General features: G+C 36.0%; 1 protein-coding gene across 5 annotated transcripts in view; it reads right to left on the bottom strand.

The window, feature by feature from the left end:
* Ttc8 (tetratricopeptide repeat domain 8) overlaps positions 1-21630 on the bottom strand; it is a 64919-nt gene that overhangs the window by 23948 nt on the left and 19341 nt on the right. For all 5 annotated transcript variants that reach the window (XR_004518343.1, XM_010616272.3, XM_010616273.3 and 2 more), the window contains 3 exons: positions 14509-14594; positions 10375-10462; positions 7015-7125 (listed from right to left, as the gene is read on the bottom strand). Coding sequence is in view for 4 of the 5 variants with exons in the window: in XM_010616272.3 (XP_010614574.1) it covers positions 7015-7125; positions 10375-10462; positions 14509-14594 (285 nt within the window). In the remaining variant the exon portion in view is untranslated. The remainder of the gene's footprint in view (positions 1-7014; positions 7126-10374; positions 10463-14508; positions 14595-21630) is intronic.

Raw genomic sequence — 21630 nt, 5'->3', positions numbered from 1 at the left:
CTGTGGGCGTCTCTCGATTGGTTCTCAATTTCAGGAATGGGTGTTATTTATCAGGCCCCTATGAAACATTCCCTGGCTGATCCACACACATGGTTTCTTTCATGTGCTTTATACTCGAACTTCTTACCCAAAGGCAGCAGCAATCCCACTGCTCAATGTGGCCACGCTAGAGCTGCCAAAGGTGGCAGACACCCATTGCAGAGAGGACTCCAGCCTCAACAAGTGTTCTGTTCAAGGCCTTGGGGGCTACAAATTATTTTACAGTACTCAGACACTTGATTGACAGCCACAGAAATGAAATTCTGTAATCACAAGGAAATTTAGACTGAAATGCTTATTTTACCAGCAAATTCGTATGTATTTCAGTTGACTTTTACACTTCTATTACAATTTTGTATTTGCACACAAATTTGTACTATAGTGGACCATGCATATCAGATGACTTTTTAAGCTTATACAATATAATTACAATACAATTTAGCCTATGCTAAATTAATTCAAACATGACAAAAGGATACAAAATTCAAAGTAAAAGCCCCAAATCCCAATTGGCAGAGGCTTTGTTAGTAGTTTCTTGAGTACTTTTCTTCAAGAAATGTTCCTATAAAGTATACAGACAGGTATGCATGTTTTAACTCTAAATAGACTCACTCTGTACGTTGTAATGCATAGTTTATTTGTTTTCACTCTTTCCATATCAAAACGAAGAATCTACTTCATTGTTTTTTACTTCTGTATAAAGTTCCAGGGATACACAGACCGTAATTTATTTGACAGTCCCTTTTTGGTGAGCCTTGGTTTGTTTCCATATTTTTACCATAAGTATACTATATAAAATCATCTATGGGCATAACTTTGTGCACTTCTATGAAAAAATCCTGAAGAAATTTTTCTAAAAGATTGCACGCATTTTTTAAAGTCTCATGAGTAGCTGCAAACAGTCACAATAGTGTTCAGTTGTAGCGTCTGTCCCTCCACATTCTTGACAACTCTACACAGCACAGGACTTCTTCCTCTCTTCGAATCTCATTAAGTGAAAAGTAGCACATCACTGCTGTTTTAGTTTTTATTTCTTTAATTGTGACAGAGGTTAGTAATTTAACACATCAGATAATTATGTTTCTTTTCCTGTAAACTGTGAATTCATGTCCTTTGCCTATTTTTGTATGCTGTATTTTATCCTTCTATTATTGGCACTTTAATTTTTTGTTTTGTCTTTTGTTTTGTTGGGGTTTTTTTTTTGTTGTTTTGTTTTGTTTTTTGAGACGGGGTCTTGCTATATAGTTCAAACTGGCCTTGAACTTGTGGCAATCCTCCTGCCTCAGACTCCCAAGTACTGGGATTACAGGTGTGAGTGCCACCACACCCAGTTTATTGTTGGCATTTAAAGTTGCTGTGGCTGGGCGCGGTGGAGCATGCCTGTAATCCCAGCACTCTGGAGGATGAGGCAGGACAATCCCTGTGAGTTCGAGACCAGCCTGGGCTACACAGTGAGTTCCAGGTCAGTCTCAACTACATAGTGAGACCCTGTCTCAAAAACACAAACACACAAAAACAAAACAACGACAACAAAAAAAACCAAAGCTGCTGTAACAAAAAAAACACAGAGTAGGTAATTTATAATGAAGAGAAATTTATTTGGCTCATAGTTCTGATATAAATAGTGCAATTAGGGAGACAGGCCCACTCCCTTCTACTTGCTGTGGGACCACTCTCCTTCACTCACCTGAACCTGGGCAACATGTCAGGATCAACCCCACCACCACCATTTTTGCCCTAAGGCCTTCTAGTTAAAGGTGGAGATTAAAAAACAAACAAAAACACAAAGATCCATGAGCCTGCCCTGGAAATTTTCAAAATCCCAAACCAGGATGCATGTGCACCACACCCTACCGCATAGCCTGCAGCAACCTTTCTTCACCTTGAACTTGCTGAAGGCTCATGCATATATATAGACAGCCGCCCAAGTGTGAATGATGGGAAAGGACATGGGCAGCAGACCCAGCTGACATGACTCCGCGCCCTGGCAATCGCGCTGGCAATCGTGCTCTAGAAGACCCACAGGAGGTGCCCAAGACCCAGGGCAACCTTTTCAATCCCTAAACCCAATGCCCTCTGTGCTCATGTCATTTCCTTTCACTGGCACAAGCCTGTTCTCTCCAGGAGTATTGCTGCCTAATTAAATTTTGCTGCTGTTTCTTTACCACCACATACCAAGTTCAATTCTTTCTACATCACACACAAGAACCTAGAAACTCATACCGGATACCATACCTGTGGTAAGAGTTCTAGAGGTTGAGAAGTCCAAGATCAAGGGGCTACATCTGGTGGAGGCCTCTTACTGCATGGTACATCGCAGAAGGCAGCACATGGGAGGGAAAGAAGGGCCACGTTCATCTGCTTATCAAGAATCCACTCTCATGATAAATAACCCACTTTTGCCATAATAGCATGAATCCATTCTTGAAGGCAAAGCCCTCAGGGTCTCACCAGCTTTCAAACACTGTTGTACTAAGGATTAAATTCCCAACAAATGAACTTTAGGGAGATATTCAAACCATTAGGTGTTGGATAGGAAACTGCCTTCCTGGACGCAAGAGAGCTGGAAGCAGACATGAGACTTGTGGAATTCTGGGCATTGTCTCTTCTTTCTTTCTTTCTTTTTTTTTTTTTTTCAGCTTTAAATGAGTTTATTGGTACATTTTAGGGATACAGTACAGTTACATTCATTGTTGGGATCTTGTACCTCCACATGACAGGTCTTGGTTCTCATTTTTTCCCCTTGTCCCTGCCCTCCCTGTCTCTTCGCTTCTTTCTTATTCTATGCAATCAGCCTATGATGATGTAAATTCAACTCAAAAAAACAAAAAAACAAAACGAGAAAAGTCCCAGCACTCTGGTGGGTGGCTGCGGCAGGAGGATCACTGTGAGTTCAAGTTCGAGTTCAAGCTCAAGCTGGAGGTCAGCCTTGAACTACATGGTGAGACCTTGTCTCAAAAACAAAACAAAACAAAACAAAAAACAAAAAACAGGAAAGTTCTGTGTTTATACACATTCTCTTGAGAGGAAAAGTACAGAAGTTCTTCCAGATGGGTGTCATCAAGTCCTGACTATGAAAGGCTGGCAGCAGTCAACAAGTAACTTGGGGGAAGAATTGTAGCTCAGTGGTAGAGCACTGGCCTAGCACGTGTACAAATAAGGAAGAGAAAGAGGGAGGGAACTGTGTTTGTGTGGGTGCGTATGATTCTTAGCAAATTTTAGGTACTGTGTAGAAGGAGGAATTAAAAGCTGTCGTGCCTGTCCCAGGTATAACAGGTTTTTTCCCTGTTTGACATTTTTGCCTGTTGTTTTGGTTTAGCTTTATTTAAATTTTTGTTGCTATTTAGAAAAGTTAACTTCATGTTCTCAAATTTATTGACTTTTCCTAACTGTCATGTTTAGAAAGATCTTTATTCCAATTTACACAAATAATGCACCTGCATTTTCTTCTGGAATTTTCATGGTTTTCTTTTTTGAAGTTTTAACTCCTTGAAGTTTTAAATCTGACAGGAATTAATTACTTTAATATAAGAAGTTATTACTCTCCCACCTCCATTTTTAAACTAATTATTTAATAACCCAATAATCCAAGAAATCTTTATCACATCCTAAATTTTCATATGTATGAACATATGTGGCCTCTATTTTCATCCTTTAACTTATTCCTGTATCTGAATCATTTAAATTACACTAGTTCTAGAATAGATTTTATTAATGTAGAGTTAAAATAATGTTTTCAAGTATATAAATATCATTAAAACACATAAGAAAGTTGGTATCATTTAAGTGATTTTTCCTGCAGTTATTTTTAAACCATTTTATAAAATACTCTATTTAGATTTTAATTATATAAAATAAAACTGCAAATAGTGTAAAGAAGTAAGTGGTGAAGTGGTTCTTAAAACATTATGCCTCAGAATCACCTCGCTTGTCAAAAATACAAATTCCTGAGTCCCAATTTCCATGGCTTCTAAAGAGGAGAACAAGTTCTTCTTACACACTTCCCTGACATTTTTCAGACACAGTAAAGTTTAAGGACAACTAGAATAACATTTCCAGGTTAGATTTCTAATTTCATATACCTTTCAACAATGAACAGCTAAAATAGGGCCTGACTTTAAAACAAAAATGCCTCAAGAACAATTAGAGCCACCAAAATACAAACAAACAAAAACATTTTTTAAGAGTGTCTGTACAGAATGAGCAACGAACCAAACCAGAGGCACGTTGGCTTAAAAACAGGAAACAATTAAAAGATACAACACCAAAATGAAAGTGATAAATAAAAAGAGAACACAATGGGAGAGAATCCTTCAGAGAAAATCATGTGTGTAACAAAAATCCCTCAAGGCATGCACAATGTAGGGTACAGTATTAAGGAACAAACTTTACGAATTAATTCTAAATCCACTATCACATGATGAGAAAAAAGAAACCACTGGAAATCTGACTTTGGTGTGGTAAACTTTGGCAGGAAGAAAATTAACTATGTCAATCCAAGGGAGAAGTACTCCACCTATTTCAAGTCTTCGCTTGGTCCTTCGCTACTCTACCTCTGCGTAAAACATTGTCCCTACATGCTGGATGCTTCCCTTTTCAATTCTTTCTTTCAAGTGCAAACTAATTCAGAACAGCCAAAAGAAGAAGGTTGCTAACAAAGGAATCCACTCAGGGGCCACTCCCTATCTCAGTCACAGCAACAGCGACTATTACAGACTTGGAAGGAATTCTGAACAGCACCACACTTTACAGACACAGTAGTGGTTCCCTAGCCCTTTCTGCAAGTACTTCCTGCCTCAGAGGCAAAGGGCAAGGGACTGAGACGTGCAGAAGGCGGAGCCTAACAGTCCAAGAACTCCAACTGCATCAGGAGAATTAGCATGCCTTCCACTGGCTTCAAAACAGATTCCATTTTATTTCCTTTCTAAGCTTTTTGGTCCAAGTTTTGTTCATATTCAGTTCAGGATGACAACAAGAAAAGATAGAATGTTTGTATTGACTCATCAAAGTCTTCTATGAATCTAGTTATTAAAATTATATTTTAAAAGGAAACATTTTTCTACACAATTTAAAATAATATTTTTCCACATAAAATCCATGTTCCTTATTAAAAATTTGGAAAATAGAGAAAATACAAAGAAGAAAATAAAAGTCATTCACACACTATGGCCTAGGCATAGCAACCACTACTATCTTCCACTCTGGTGCAAATTTTATTGTACCTCACATTTTCAAGCAATTTAAAGAAAACAGATTTTTCTCAGGTTTGTACTGGAAGTCCTAAGCAAAACAATATATTTTTAGATGTAATAAAATAATTGAAACAAATGAAACCATCTGTATTTGCATACAATGATTTGTTTTATTTACGTAGAATTTCAAGAGTCTATGGATAACATCTTAAAATTTAGAGTAGTGTCATACTAACTTTTAAAAAGTAATACATTCAGAGGCCGGGGATTTAGCTCAGTGGCACCACGCCTGCCCTTCAAGCACAAGGTCCTGAGTTCAATCCCTGGTACCACACACAAAAAAATTCATATTCACTTGAAATAAACAAGTGGAAAATACAATACAAGAGAGAAAAAGTAAGGATTCCATTTAGTTATACCTAGGAATGCACCTGTTCAGAGAAGTCCAGAATCTGCTGTTCTTAGAGAGGCTTGGGCCTAGAAACACAATTGGTTCCCTATATTGATGTATGCTTTCTCCCAGTGACAAAAATGGCTTGCTACACCTAACTGTACAAACAGTAATGGCTTGTGCTGAACACCTGCTTATTTGTTTTAGTCTGGAACATTGGTATATAATAGGCAGAGTATCTGTATGACTAGCCCCTAACAGTAACCTTGGACATAGTCTCTAATGAGCTACCCCACTAGACAATACTTCTTGTGAGACGTTATAACTTGTTGGTGGATGAAATTAGCATATCCTATTTGACTCCAAAGGAAGAAGACTCTTGGAAGCTTGTACATGGTTTCCTCTAAACTTTGCCCTGTACTGATTTTGCTCTTCATCTTTTTACTCTACTAAATCTAAGCTGTGAGTACATCTATATGCTAAGCATTGAGAATCCTAGTAAATCACTGAATCTTAGGGTGATTTGGGGGACCGGTAACACAACATATTTCTGGAAATAATTATAAAATATTCATTGAAGGACAAAAAAGACTTTACTAAATTAAGAGTTATATCATGCCTGAGAATGGGAAGAAAGGCAAACCACCATGCATATATTTAATACAATTCTGAACATACACCTGCAGGGATTTTTAATGGTTCATGATGAGTCAAACCTAAAATCAATATAGAAGAGTGGAGAGCCAAAATTAACCAATTGTGAAGACGAAAACCACGGCAGTACAATTTGCCGAATCTGATTCCAGAAATTACCATACAGTTATAGTAATCATGTAACAAGGAAGATAACTCAATGGAACTTTTCAGAGACTTTGACAACGTGACTGCAAAATTTGTAAGAATAAGTAAAAACCAAAAATAGTCAAGACTCCCTTGATGAAGATGAACCCTACCAGATGCTAAGAGGTATAAAGTTACAGGAATTAAACTGGTATCATATTGGTATAAGAAGAGACAGACCAATGGAACAGAATAGAAAGCCTCAAAACATAAACATCATATAAATGTGAAATAATGGTATTTTATATTATGGACCTTAGGAAAGGATCTATAAATAGGCTGGAAAAACAGGCTATTCATATAGGGAAAATAACATTAATCTCTAACTTATACCACTTTATATACTCTTCTATATGTCTAAAACACTGCATAATAAAGACTTAGCTTGACTAGATGCATATATAAAATCTCTTATTCTACTAATTAATCACAGGCTAACAACCATAATTCTATAAATTATTCTCCTTGCTAGACCCCCGAGGGACTTTGAACTTATATAGGTAGCACATAATGTCAACTTAACATCAACTTTTAAAGTAATCTGAACCTTACCTCATAGATCCTGGCAATCCCACAAAGCAGAGTTACTTCTCCTGGAAACGTATCTAAGCCTTGTTTGAAAAGGTTTAAAGCAGTTACAGGTTGATCCAATGACATGTAAACCTAAAAGCAAGACACATTTGAATAAAAGTATCCATTCTTAAAATAATATTTATATATGTAAAGATTATAACTATGGATTGGCAACAAAATATCTCCTAGAAATCATAGTAAAAGTTTTTCAGGAATATGCAGAATTAATTTCTAGTGACGATACAGCGTTACTGCCACGTGTTATACAGAAAGAGTTCATTCAGTTATTCCTCCAACAATCCCTGTGGACTCACTACTGTCAAAGAGTCTGAGCAGCAACGAGACAAGAAAAGGGTCAGGAGAAAAATCCTTTCAGGCTAGAACAGCATCCGTACACCTGGAGGCTGGCATTAAAGAACCAAATAGGAAACTGAAGTTGAAGGTGCTGGAGAAAGGGACGAAACAAAGGTTCTTTTAGAACAAGGTCTAAGAGGGCAGCAGCGCAGACAGTGGTTTGGGGAAACAAGTTTGTAAGCTCTGGGGTCAGGGAGCTGAGTCACTGAGCACTTGATGGCTTCCACCTCTTCAGCAGTTAGGACCTCAGCACAGATAACCCACATACGTAACAGGAATTTCTGAAATAGAGAAGTAGGACTTTATGCGCAGAAATAATCTAATGACGCTTGTTTTCATGGTTTTGGACCCACTTTCTAAACAGGCTGTGCTTTGGTGAGAAGTCCAAATGGATACAGAGAAAACCTCATCTAGCATTTATCTCTAAAGTATGAGATTCAAGGGACAGATATTGATGAAAACGTCTTCAATTTTTGCCTTATACACTTCCATAAACCTCATCTAGCATTTATCTCTAAAGTATGAGATTCAAGGGACAGATATTGATGAAAACGTCAATTTTTGCCTTATACACTTCCGAGCTTCTTTTTTAAATACACATTATAAATACAAAATATTTAATAACTTTAATTGACAAAGATTTGAAATAATGTTCCTAAAATCTAATTGATTTCTATTACGTAGGAATTATTTTTACATATATTAAAGGAAACGAGTAAAATTTACCTCCATATTGACATGTAGGCTTATAGAAAAATAGGTGAAACCATGTATTTAACAATAGCCGAAACATAAAGTACAACTTTTTTCAGTCACATGGCCAGTGTTTGGTTTTGTTTTCTTTTGTTCCAGTACCAGGGATTGAACTCAGGATCTTGAGCTTGCCAGGCAGGAGCAACACCACTGAGCTAAATCCCCAGCCAGTGATTAGTAGTTAAGAAGATGATAATTAAATGCTGTAACCTGTACCTTCATTTCAGGCTTCCTTTTTCAGAAAGTTTAACAACAGTGATGCTTAGAAAATTATTTCAGAATTTAAGCATAATATATAATGTATAGAAGAAAAACTTAGATACCAAATAGTTTTAAGTATTTATGAAAGCCATTGTAAATATACTAGGATTAGTACAGCAAACTCATATAGTATTACTTTCATTTTCTCTGTAGTATGCTAATTTTTATTACCATAATTAGGAACCAGTAGGGTTTCCTTTTCAGTTTTGTTTTGGTTAGGTTTGGCTTGGTTCTTTGAGGCAGGGTCCCACTATGTACTTCGGACTGGCCTTGAGCTCACTCTGTATCCCAGGCTGGCCTTGAACTCCTGGTGGGCCTCCTGCCTTAACCTCCTGAGTGCTGGGATTACAGATGTGCACCACCACACCTGGCTGGGATTTTTTTTATTTAATGAAGTTTTTCTTTCCTGAAATGTAGAGTTGGTAGGTCCTGTTCATGCATCACTGCCAGTAGTGAGGACGCTCCTATTTCTGGTGTACATTACCTAAGCTCCATGATTTGAAACTAATTTGATAGGGCCACTACTAAGGAGCCAGAAGGCTGACCCTTACCCACGGACCCCAAATCCTCAGTCCCTCAGCAACCACAGATGGAAGTATAAACTTATAGTTGGGAACTTCTTTACAGAGTTTGTCCAGAGTCACTTTGTCAAGCAAGACTGGGTCATTGAGTTTTTACCAAAATTTGCCTGAAGACTACTTGTTAGCTTTGCCCCCAGATTTGTTCACTGGGTCTTTGTCTTTCTTGGCTGACTTTCCAGCATCTTTCGTCAGGTTCCTGGGTGGTATCACAAATTTAAGAGCAATGGCAACCACTGCAGCCTAAGATGTCAGACAAAAAGCTAGCACTTTCTGTTACAGCTCATCTTCTTTGAATCATCTTTTCCACACTTCTTAATTTAGAAAATACTTAAAGACACAGCAAGATGATTCCATAACTATCACTTTACTAAATGTTTTTCTTTCAAAGTACCCTTGGAGAAGGTCAAGAAGTAACCTTATCTTTGTATAGCTGAGTATCCCTTATCCGAAAAGCTTGGGACCAGAAATGCTTTGGATATCAGATTTCTTTTGCATTCTGGGATATTTGCATATATATAGTGCAATGCCTTGGGGATGGAACCCATTGAAACACAAAATTCATTTTATATGTCATCTGTACCTTGTACACATAATCCAAAAGTAATTTTATACTATGTTTTTAGTGCACCTTCATTTTGACTGCAACTCATTATATATACAGTCACGAATGGAATTTTCCACTTGTGCCATCAGGCTGAGTACTCAAAGAGTTTGCAGTTTTGGAGCATTTTGGATTTCAGATTTAAAATGTTCAGTCTGTACTGAGAATTCTAGGTAGCCTTTCATTTCTGCTGTGACTGGAGGTGGTGCAGGGCAGCAGTGAACAGGTTCTGAGCTAGGTTTGAATCGTGGCTATAGCCCAGGGAGACCCTGAAACCCTTGCCCTCTTGAAGCCTCCTTCCTTAAGGGTACAAAGGAAATTATAAATACTCTGCAAGGTATGGTGAGGATCAAAATAAATTGCATATCCAATGAATCCAATGGAACACCTTACAGTGAGTAGGTGCTCAATAAAAAAAGAAAAAAAGCTCTTTATTACTCTAGCAGAGTTGAGTAAATGAGAACCTATGTAAGAATAGTCCCTATTCTCTACAACCTCTTCAGGTGTAAGATAAATGTGTTATAGACAAAAGGCTACTCTGGGACCTATTACCTATGTGGTAGTGAGCCTACAGTATTTTTTTTTTCCTGTCATAATGAGCAACCTTTCAGAAGGGTTTCTTATTTTTCATAGCAATCAGTTTATCCTGAAGTTGTTACTTTCCATATATTCTTTCTCCCTTGCTAGAAAGAAAAATATGTTAAATATAAATACATTAACATGCCAAATATTCCTGAAGAAAGTGGCAACTCGCCTCAGATTTTCTTCAGACTAATAGTATTTACTTACTTTTGCCAAATAGAGAAATGTATCTACCATTTCCTGCTGCTTCAGGGCTGATTTAAACTGTTTTTCTGCTTCACGATACATTCCTAACCTAAAAACAGCCATTAAAATAATTAGGCATTCAACTTAAAAATAAATATTACAGCATTTTTTCAAACTTACAGGATATGGATACAGACAAGTTACAACTATAAAAGTAAGCATGTGACAAAGATGGTAATTTGTACACACACATACACTGACACGTGTGTTAATACCGTACAGTTCAGCAAAGTCGCCTGTCTCCCATTTTCGCTGGCTATCTAATCCTCAAATGGTGTGCAAAGAGCCTGTCTGCAGTGCAGTCACAGCAGGACTAATAGCTTCTGGTAAGCAGGTCACCTCAGTTCACTACCCATAGAGCTTATGATCAGCTGGACATATGGCAAGTGAGCTGTATACGTGCTTAGAGTCTCCATTTTACTAGAAGAACTGAAAAAACGGTTCTTTGAAAACTTCCTCTGCTCTGAGACAAAAGCCCATATTTTTAGTTACCCTTAAAATATGCTGAGGTAAATAATTATTTCCACTTGAGTCATACAGCCATACAATTTTATCATTCTTGAAATATTTTTTTCTTTCCCTTTATTAGCTATCTGATACTGGTTGTCTCCGTCTATGAGATTTGTTCTTTGCCTGTATATGATTGTTCTGATGTCAGCACCTACATCTTGTGCCCAGGAAACATTTTCTTACCATTAACTCCATCAGTAAAGCATATATAGATTTAATTCAGTCTGTCCTTAATAGACCTGTTAGGTTTTCTCACAACTACTCATCCTTAACCATCTAAGAGCTTCTTAGATACAGTAATGTCTTAGTTTATAAAATAAAATCAAACGATATAGAGTATATTTCATTGTACTGCTTTCACTTAAGATAGCCTTGATGAATTTTCATAACCTAGACCTCAAGCATTGTGGTGGTTGATACTCAAAATAGCTATTGAAAAATGGGCTTAAAATGATTAAAGATGACCCCAAAGACTAGCCTAAATCAGAGGATGTGTGACGCAGCGGAAGCCCCTCCCTCTTCAGATATCACAAAGGGTGTGTATAAAACATTACTAAAGAACTCTGAAGCTCTGAAAACAACATATCTGTGTACACAACATTAACTGAGCAAGTGGGTCTGAATCCCACGACTAGTCACTGAATTTAAGTCTGTATATTTTTATTCAATAACTACCTCTTTCCAAGTGATTTTAAAAGGATTACAATAAAAAGATATACATAAAACAAAAGCAGAAAAAACAGAAGTAGATTCTCTAAACAATGTAAGTAAAAGGTTAAACGAATTTCAAAAACAAATGAATACAAAATCAGATATTGAGCTGCGTGGAAGCCAAAGAAAGGCAGAAAATATGGATCACATTTTTTTTTCTTAATGCATCCTAAAGAGAAAACTTCCAGAATTACTGGAAAGGAGTTTACCACATGGATTCTGAAGAAGAATAGGGTAAACCGTTCCAAGAAAGTCTAGGAATAATGGCAACATTAATCAAGCTCCTAAATTCAGGTCAGTTTCAGAAAATCCAAGTCTAGAGAAATAGTTCCGACCAGCTGCCAATTCTTTCTCTCTGAATAATTTAATTCAACTAAATTGTCAAACACCAACTGTGTGCATGTTTTATGATGGTAAGGAGATGCAAAAATGAAGATAACAACTGTGTTCTTAAAGTGATGGTGATCAAACAGTGCAACAAAACATAACTGTATTATAGCCAAAAAGAAAAGAGGAGATTTGGGAGCACAGAAGAGGCAGTGAACCAGGAGTTTCAGGGAAGAAGTAATAGACATGATTTCAACAGCAAGATGTGATTATGTTGGTAGAGGTGCATTTCCAGAGGGAAGCAAACTATGGCATAAGCGCGCTGGCAGGAAAGAAAGTTCACAACATGTTAGGAGAATGCTGAAAGGTGTGGTATAATTGACAAGGGTATGAAATTGTGAGAGCAGTGAGACATCACGTCAAACATGTTGACTAGAACAAGATTATGGGGCCTCACTTAAAAAATCCAGACCTCTTTCTAGTGGTGATGGAGAATCACCAACGAATCCAACAAAAGCTGTTTTCTACAACAGTTGTTCTCACTGTACACAGGAAGGATTGATGAGGCAAGCAGACGGGAGACAGAAACCTAGGTAAGAGGCTACCATAAAAACCCAAGCAAATGAATACTAAAAGCCAAAATTAGGGCATTAGAGTGGGAATAGGCACTAAAGGAGCAACTTGGAGAGCTACTGCAGAGGAACAATCAATAGAACTCAATGACGAGGAGTAAAGGCACAGAAATCAATTTCAGGCTACATGTTCTGGAAATCCTTTCTTGGCTCTCCTACCAAAGTCAGGTCTTTATCTGGGGTCCCGCTGCACTCTAGCACAATGGGACCACACTTAAAATTATTTAATGTCTTTCTAAACCATTTGGAAGAGGGGACAAGCTAGTAAGTCTTTGTAATCCGATTTAATGAGAGTAGTTGCTAATTAACTATTTTACTGAGTGAATGAATAAATATATGAATGAATGAACACTGAATACATAATAAAGATGAGCAAGTAGTGAAGAATAGACAAGAACCATAATTGAATATGACAAGGTATACTCATTTAAATGTCATTGTACATAGGTAACAAAAGGGATCAGATTTGTGTTTTCCTTTACTAAAGACTTTTGAAGGTTCTGCCTGGAGGTGCAAAAGCTCAAAAATGTCTAGTAAATTACATTCATATGAGAATGCTGAGGAGTTTGGGATAATTGACAAGGACACGAAATCATGAGAGTAGTGAGAGACAACGTCAAACATGTCAACTAGGTCTAAAATTACCTTGGTAGAAAATATTTCCTCAGTCCAGCAGTAGGAAAAAATACTTTCTTCTTAAAAATTTTATAGCCAGTGTTAATACAACCATGAGTTCTATGAGAAACCTCTAGATGAAAGTAGTCTTAATTTCAACAGCAGAACTTTTCATTTGTATTCTTCACCTTTCCCTCAGTGTTTGAATGACAGCTAAAGTTCATAAATACTGAAGGATTCTCACAGAAACTGAAATCTGTCTTATACAAAATTATAAAATATAATTGTTTTAAATTTCTGATTTTCCAAATGTTCTAAATGCATTTCAAAGTCAGCAGCAAGTTTCAGGTCTTAGTTACTAGTTGTTATATAAATGCTCATAAAAATAATTATGACTTTTCTGATCTCTCAGTTGATTTGCCTTGAAATGTATCTAAATACTAAGTTAATCTGAGAATATTCAGGACATACAGAAATAATGTGGACTTGTGAAATGGTAAAAGAATTGGCATCAGAAAGTGGAGCTCAAACTCTTACTCTGCCATTTGCTTTATCTTTATACGGCTCAGTTTTTCTCATCAATTGCTAACAATGGCAGCTATCTCTGAGGTACTGTGAGATTTGAGAGAGATGATGTATGAACAAACTAGCTCCTAACTATAAAGTGCCTTCCATATGGGAAGCATTAGTATTAATAAGGAAAATCTTAAGAGAGTCAAGAGGTTCAGACTACAATCAACAGACTCAGTTCTGGTCCCAGGCTCGTTATTATCTGGCTCCCGATGGAAACCAAACCCACTCTGGCCTCAGCTTCTTCTCTGAAAGAGACTTGAACCTGAGATCTCAAAGCCTCCCACTCCCAACACCACACTTTTATTATTCTAAAGATAACTGTTCTTACTGTTGCCACATGACTGTTGAAAAAATGCTCTCTCAAGTAAGCCAAAGTCATTCTTCATGAGGAAATTAACCACCTCCCCAAAAGACAGCATATCGGAGACATACTGCCTAGGGCTGCAGTATTAAGAAGTAAGAAACGAATATACAAAGACAAGCTGTCTGAATCCTAGATCTGCACCTTACCAGCTATGTAAGTTGGAGCAATTTATTTCCAGTGTTTGTGCCATGGTTTCTGCACCTTAAAATGGAAATAATAATATCTCTGCAAAGTTGCTATACAGGTTAAATGAATGTAAGTCCATTTGGAGGTGTTTGGAATAGGGCTTATAGTCAGTGCTCAATAAATTATTTATCAGTGTGCTTTAAAAAAACATACTGCCGCTTCTAATCAAAATTTTACCTGTAGTAGCATTTTCCAATCTGCACTTTCCACCACCAGTCCTTGTACTGAGAATGCTCTGTGGAAAGGGCAGCCAGATCCAAAGCCTTTGAAAACAATACATTTTAGATTAGGACCTTCTTTTCTAACAGTAAACAGTCAGAAAGATAAATAATGAAATAAACCACATAATTAGCATCAGTCAAAACATGCATTAGAAATCAGGCCAAATCATGCTTCCAGATGGCCCCTCCAATTTTCCCTAAATAATCAGTTCCAGACCAGAGGGCTAACAGCAGATGAGACAAAACTGATCGAAGGGAAGCAGATGTACAATATACTGTATTGTAATACAATATACAAAGCACAAAATTGATATTAAAAGACCACAGGTTTTTAATTTTCTTCCTAATATTTATCTAGTGTCTAATGATTCAAAATGTTTCCAAACTTACTAATGGTCAAGCTTTTGGAAAGACGGGTCCAATAGCAATCCTCACTTTAAACACAGATGTAGAGAAAACACAGAAGGTTCATAAACAAATAAAACCAGTTAATAAAAATGAGTGGAAGGAGTTAGGGTATTATTAGGTGACTGCTACCTTCAACAGTTATTATTCCAATATCATCTTACATATCAAATTCGAAGGGTCAAAAGCTGCAAACTGAAAAAGAACTCCTTCATTGATTTCATATTTTACATTTCTTTATCCCATATCTTTAGTATCTTCTAGTTTGTTCCTTCCAGCATTTATCAAAGAAATAACCAAGTGGGTATTAGGATTTTATATAGAGGAAAAAGAAACTATTCTGACAAAACCAATTTTGGCAAGTCAGCTTTTACACAAATTTGAAGCTCAGAAATTTTAAGCCCCTACGAAGAAATGATGAGTAGAAGTTAGAGTTATTAGTTAAATGAGAATTCTAGCTTTAAAAAAAAGTACTTATTCTTCCCTCAAAGTTGAAAACTTTTTATTTGTAGTGTTAATTATATCCATGATTTCCAATAGCTCGGTTAAAGTAACTCTGAGATATTCAGTTCTATTATCTCAAAATTCATCCCATATTACCATCCACTTCTTAATATTAGTTCTTTTCTGAAATGAATGCTAAAAGAGTCTTTTCAATCTTCTACTGCAAAATTAATTACTTTTCCCGGTGTTCCCTATCTTCTCTTGCTCCAGGGGAGACCTCTAAATATGCAAACTACTTATAAAAGAATGGTGTCACCATGCTGAGCTTCTAATGGACTTGAAAAATCAACATCTCTACTTGAAAGCTATGGAAATTAAAAACAAGCCACATACTACTTTCAATATGCTTATTTTTCTTTTGTCCCCTCCAGACAGAAATAAAAAATGAAAGCAAAAAATGAACAGGAAAGAATAACTTCAATTAGCATGATCTCTAGAACTACTAGGAAAATACATTTTTCATCAGCTCAACTGAATCATGTACTGTGAATATCTGAACATACTAATTTTAACTAAATCTTTATAAAGATGTTTTCCAGTACATGGGTCATGTTTACTCTTAAGTTTCACATAAAAGGCCTTCTATTTTTTAGGAAAAATAAAAATTCTTCTTTGAATTTCATTCACAATTCTTTTTATATATTCTGACTCCCCAAGCTTGGATTACAGGCTTTGCATTTAGATATAGTCCTAAAAACAAGTCTTGTAGTGGAAGAAGGAACCATATGTTTATGCTAATTCTACCAAGGAAAATACAAATTATTGATACAGAATGTGAGTGACTTTTAAAATTACATTTCAATAATAATTTTCCACAAGGAATTAAGTCTGCAATTGAGAAAAATATTTGTGACAATTTCAAATGGACCTAAGCTTCCTGAGGACAGATACCTTTTTTTTTTTTTTTAACATTTTAACAAAGCCAAAGACAAAAACCATATGATTATCTCAATAGATGCAGAAAAAGCATTTGACAAAGTGATAAAACCCTGCAGAGAATTGGAATAGATGGTCTTTATATCAATCTGATAAAAGCCATCTATGACAAACCAACAGCGAACATCATACTAAACAAACAAAAATTGAAAGGCTTCATTCTGAAATCAGGAACAAGACAAGGATGCCCACTATCATCACTCCTTTTTAGTGTAGTTCTGGAAACAATTAGACAAGAGAAAGAAATAAGGTAGGAAAGGAAGAAGTTAAACCATCATTATTTTCTCTGCTGTTGTTTTGGAATGTTGCTGTGTTCATAAGAGACACTTGAGAATTACTTGTTGATTGAATTAGTTGTATTGCTTCTGATCTATGTTAAAAATAGCTTAAGAATCAAAAAGACTATCATAGTAAAAGATTTATAATTAAAAGTTACTAACATCTTTAAATTTTTAGGTGGTGACAGATCTGTATTTCTTTAAAGTCTTGCCCAATTTTTTAAATAAATGACAATATACTTACAGTTAAGAATTTTTGAATAATTTAATAAAATTAATATCTATATATGAATAAGTCCTAGAATGTCACTTTAAAAGCCATGTTTTATAAAAGTAAAAATATAAAAGGAACCATGACAGACCTAGACAATATAAGGTATGTGGATTTGTCCAACCTCTCCAGTTTGTAAAAAGTCAACCTGTCACTGTTATAGTTGTGACAAATTCAGGATGATGAAATTAAAGAACATATTAAAAAAGTTCAAAAAAAAAAAAACCCCAAACAATTCCAGAATCATCAACCCACGTGCTAATTCAATTTTGTCAATATTGCCAAAATTGGCCCAAAAGGAACGGCTGGGCAAAGCGTTATTTCAAACTCAAGGCAGAAATATAGTTTTCTGTGGATCAACTTTACTTTTGCTTAACATTTAAATTCCATTGTAGTATTCTGTAGAATTACAGCATTCTCCCTGTATGTGTACAGACAAATATAGAATCACCAACCCACACGTCACTGTAGTTTTGTCAATAATGGTCCCTACATTGGGACAGTATTAAGACCTCAAAGATAGAAATTTAGTCTATTTTTATTTTCTTAATGTTCAAATGCCACTTCACAGTATTCTTTATATCTATCGCTAATATATTCTATATTTATATGAAGTACTTTACTTAAAAAACATTTAGAAGGCTACCCAAAATATCTAATATAAAACCACCTCTGATTTCTTAAGCAGGTTTAAAAAACAATTCCTTTGTTGTTTTTCCTTCCAAGGATGAAAAATATATATAAAATGCAGGCTTTATGCTTGTTGTATAGTTCTTTCATCAGAAGACAACTTCTGTGGGGCTGGGGACTTAGCTCAGTGGTTCTGCCACCTGCCTCACAAGCACAAGTTCCCAAGTTCAATCCCTGGTACCAAAAAAACAAACAACAACAACAAAAAAGAAAATAACTTTTGTAGTGAAATCTAAAATGACATTTTAATGGGATGATCGATCTACAAGAGCATTAGGACATGGCAAGCCCGTGAGAGTTAAGAAGGGGCTCACAGGACCTCTCTCCTACTCAGTATCCAGAGCCCCATCACAGTACTGACACATGGGTACTAAGCCTTATTTATTAATAGAATAAAGCAAACAGATAATACATCAAAAAATAACTTGGTGAACAAAAAGGAGAACGGAAGAACAAATAGTTTGTGCTTTTCACTAAGTAAAAACAAAACAAATTGCCTCACTGTATGGTCTACAATATAGTTAAAAGGAGTGAAAACAAAAAGGGTACAATTAGAAGCATTTTAATTTATTCCTGCACCTAGTTTATGGCTATATTTATAAATGAAAAGTTGCTATATCTTTATTGTTGCAAATTTTGAAAAAGAAGTTAAAATTAGACTTAATCTCCATTAGTACCACGAGGCATTTCTGTTTCTCTTATTGTCGTAACCCAAGCTGCTGGCACAATGTAGGCATTCAACAAATATGTGTGGAAGGAATACATCTTAATCTCATAGTACTACTATTTTCATTTTTAAGTAATACTATCTGTCATATCTTTCACACATATATGGAGAGAGAGACAGAGATAGACAGTCATAATTCTGCCAAACAGACAAAATGCGTACTTTTCTGCTTCACAGTATAAAGTGAACATTTTCCATTTTTATCATTTTGATTATGATTTTATAATTATGATCATTAGTGGCTTCATGAAATTCCAACATGCTAGTTATTATAACTCACCATCACTGAACATTTAGGTTGTTTTCCAAGTATTTTTGCTACTACGTCTAATATGACAATGAATATCATTGTGAACATAGCACCTTGTTTTCTGAAATTCTTTGAAAAGTAAAATTATAGAAAAAATTAAATACGTATTTTTATGGCTCCCTGTTTTATATTTGCAGAATATTTTCCAGATTGTACTTCTTATGTTTATAATAGACGACAGTCAATGACATCACCCCCAAGCATTCAAAGCTGCTTTATTTTACATTTTGGTTGTTGAAAGGACATCTCTAATGTGCTTATTTACTGGCATCTCCTTGAATGTAAACTTTCTATTATTTGAGTCATTTCCATTTTCATAAGTTTCCTAAAAAATTCAGATAAGCTTTTTAAACAGGACAATATTTTAAAATCATATTTGAGGTACACATTTTGCCCTTCTATTGTGTTTTAATGTTAGTTTTCTTTGTGCCTACTCCATAGAAATTATATATATGAATCAGAAAGTCTTTTTCCTTTGTGGTTGCTTTATAACTCTAGCCTAATTTATGAAATATTTTATTATTTGCTAAAATTTTTAAAATTCTTCACTGATCAAATATCTAAAAGACAGTTCCCAAAATTTTATGTGTCATTTAGTGAATTATAAAGATCTATTTCAAAAAGAGCCAGCAATGTTCAGCATTGCTCATTTCTAATGTACTGAGTTTTTCACTATTAAAAATAAAAATATAAAATTTATAAATAGGGACTCCAGTTCTTTTTTTTTTTCAGCTTTAATTGAGTTTATTGGTATATTTTAGGGATACAGTACAGTTACATTCATTGTTGGGATCTTGTACCTCCATATGACAAGTCTTGATTCTCATTTTTTCCCCTTGTCCCTGCCCTCCCTTCACCCCCTCCTCCCCTCCCCATCTACAAACACATTATTTTCATCTTTTCATTATCTCACATTTTTTTCTTTTTCCTTATTACCCTTCCCCTACCCATCCCACCTTCCCTACACCTTTAGCTCCTTTCTTCCCATTTCTAAATGTCAGTAATCTTATTAGGATCTTATGTATTATTGCAGATTATTCACACCAGAGAAACTATTCGGTATTTGCACATGTGTGGGGACTCCAGTTCTTAATAGTATTTTGAATCACTTCCCCATTACTGAAATATATTTGAGTCATTTTTCTTGTCTGTTTTCTATTAATTCACTCATTTCTACCTGTTCATTTTTTGAAGCTCTGGCCTTAACATCCTACTGAGTGTCCTCAGCTCCAGTTCTCTACACTGTAAGAAATGTGTCCTAATGTTCCTATAGTTTTTAATGTATATTCTACAGCAGTAGTTCCCAATCCTGGCTAAAAATTAGCATTGCCTGTGGAGCTTTTAGTAACAGAGTCAGCAGACATCTCACTAGGGATTCTGATTCAGGAAGTCTAGTACAGAGCCAGAAATCCATTATTTTACAATGACCCTGGTATTCAGCAACTAAATTCAGTTTACCACTACAGGCCTCTCATCAGCTGAGAAGAGGAGCCCCGATAATTAAGTTCCAAGTTTGCTTCACCTGATGTGATTCGTGCAGTTCCACTCTGTCTGCTTTATATATTGGGGTCTAAATAAGATTTCATTTGAAGAAAATTATTTTGCTGCTTAAATGAAAAGGTTGACAGTCACTGCTCTATTTGCTTAAGGTCAAAATTTTAAAAACCAATATATATGAAGGACTGTGACTACATTCTTTAATACTATTAGCATAACATGGAAAGGTTAAAATCTAGTTCTTAGAATCTTTAGTACGTAAATCCAATAGCGCAAGGAATAAAACCTGCATTTACTGTCTTTAGGAGTGTTTTGGTTTGGTTTGGTTTGGTGCTGGAGACTGAACCCAGGGCTTCGCCCAGGTTAAGCATGTACTCTACATTCATCCTAGCTCTGTTTTTTTAGTATGGTTCCTATTTCTCAACATTATGTAAATCCCAGAATGTAGAATGATATCTTCAAGGTGAATCTACTCACAAAGACAGCATCACCATGACCTAACAATGGTGCGTGACCAGTTGAGTTTTGGAATTATCACCTGGAACACTTCTCCTTTTGACTCCCAGCCTCTCAACATTATGTAAATCCCAGAATGTAGAATGATATCTTCAAGGTGAATCTACTCACAAAGACAGCATCACCATGACCTAACAATGGTGCGTGACCAGTTGAGTTTTGGAATTATCACCTGGAACACTTCTCCTTTTGGGACTCCCAGCCACGCTGGCCTGCTTGCTATTCCTCACACAACCCCTTCATGCTCCATGCTGGCCTTCGCAGGAAAAGTTCTCACAGACTGAAATGCTCTTCCCACACAGAACTACCCTGCTCCTGTCCTTCTCACGCTGGTCTCTGTTTAAATGTTTTCTTTTCAGTGTGGACTTCATGGAGCACACCTACTCCATCCAAAACAGCATCTCCTCCATGTCATTTCTTATTCTCTCGCCCGTTTCCCCACTTTTTTGCTGCTATAGTGCTTATCATCCCATTAACATTTCATGTATTTTTAATTTGTTTATTGTTTCTATCCCTTGGCCAACCAGAATACAATCTACAAAAAGAGGAGAAATTTTGCCTGCATGCCTCCCTTTGTGAGCTTTGGAACACTGTAGTGGCTCAAAACACAAAAATATTGCATGAAAGAATAAATGTCTCTTCAGCAAATGAGTTCACCTCCAGAAAAAGAAGAGTACAGCTTTATGATATCCAGTAATTAGATATTTACTCATTTTTAATGACAGTAGATGCTATGATTTTACATATGGTCACACTGAAAGCCTCTATCTTTTAGTAACTGAAAATAATAGTTTGTATTTACAGAAATGTGCATGATTTCTCAGTTGCCTCAACCTCTATTTTCTCTTTTCCATACAGGACTACATCTGCAAATACTTCATTGTAGGTAACTACCTTCTGTATATACCTGTATACCTGGCCCAGGTTCTCACCTGCATTATAAT

Source organism: Fukomys damarensis, unplaced genomic scaffold, assembly GCF_012274545.1.
Source record: "Fukomys damarensis isolate Sample0158 unplaced genomic scaffold, DMR_v1.0_HiC HiC_scaffold_21, whole genome shotgun sequence".
Lineage (NCBI taxonomy): Eukaryota > Metazoa > Chordata > Mammalia > Rodentia > Bathyergidae > Fukomys > Fukomys damarensis.
This window is presented reverse-complemented; position numbering and strand designations above follow the sequence as displayed.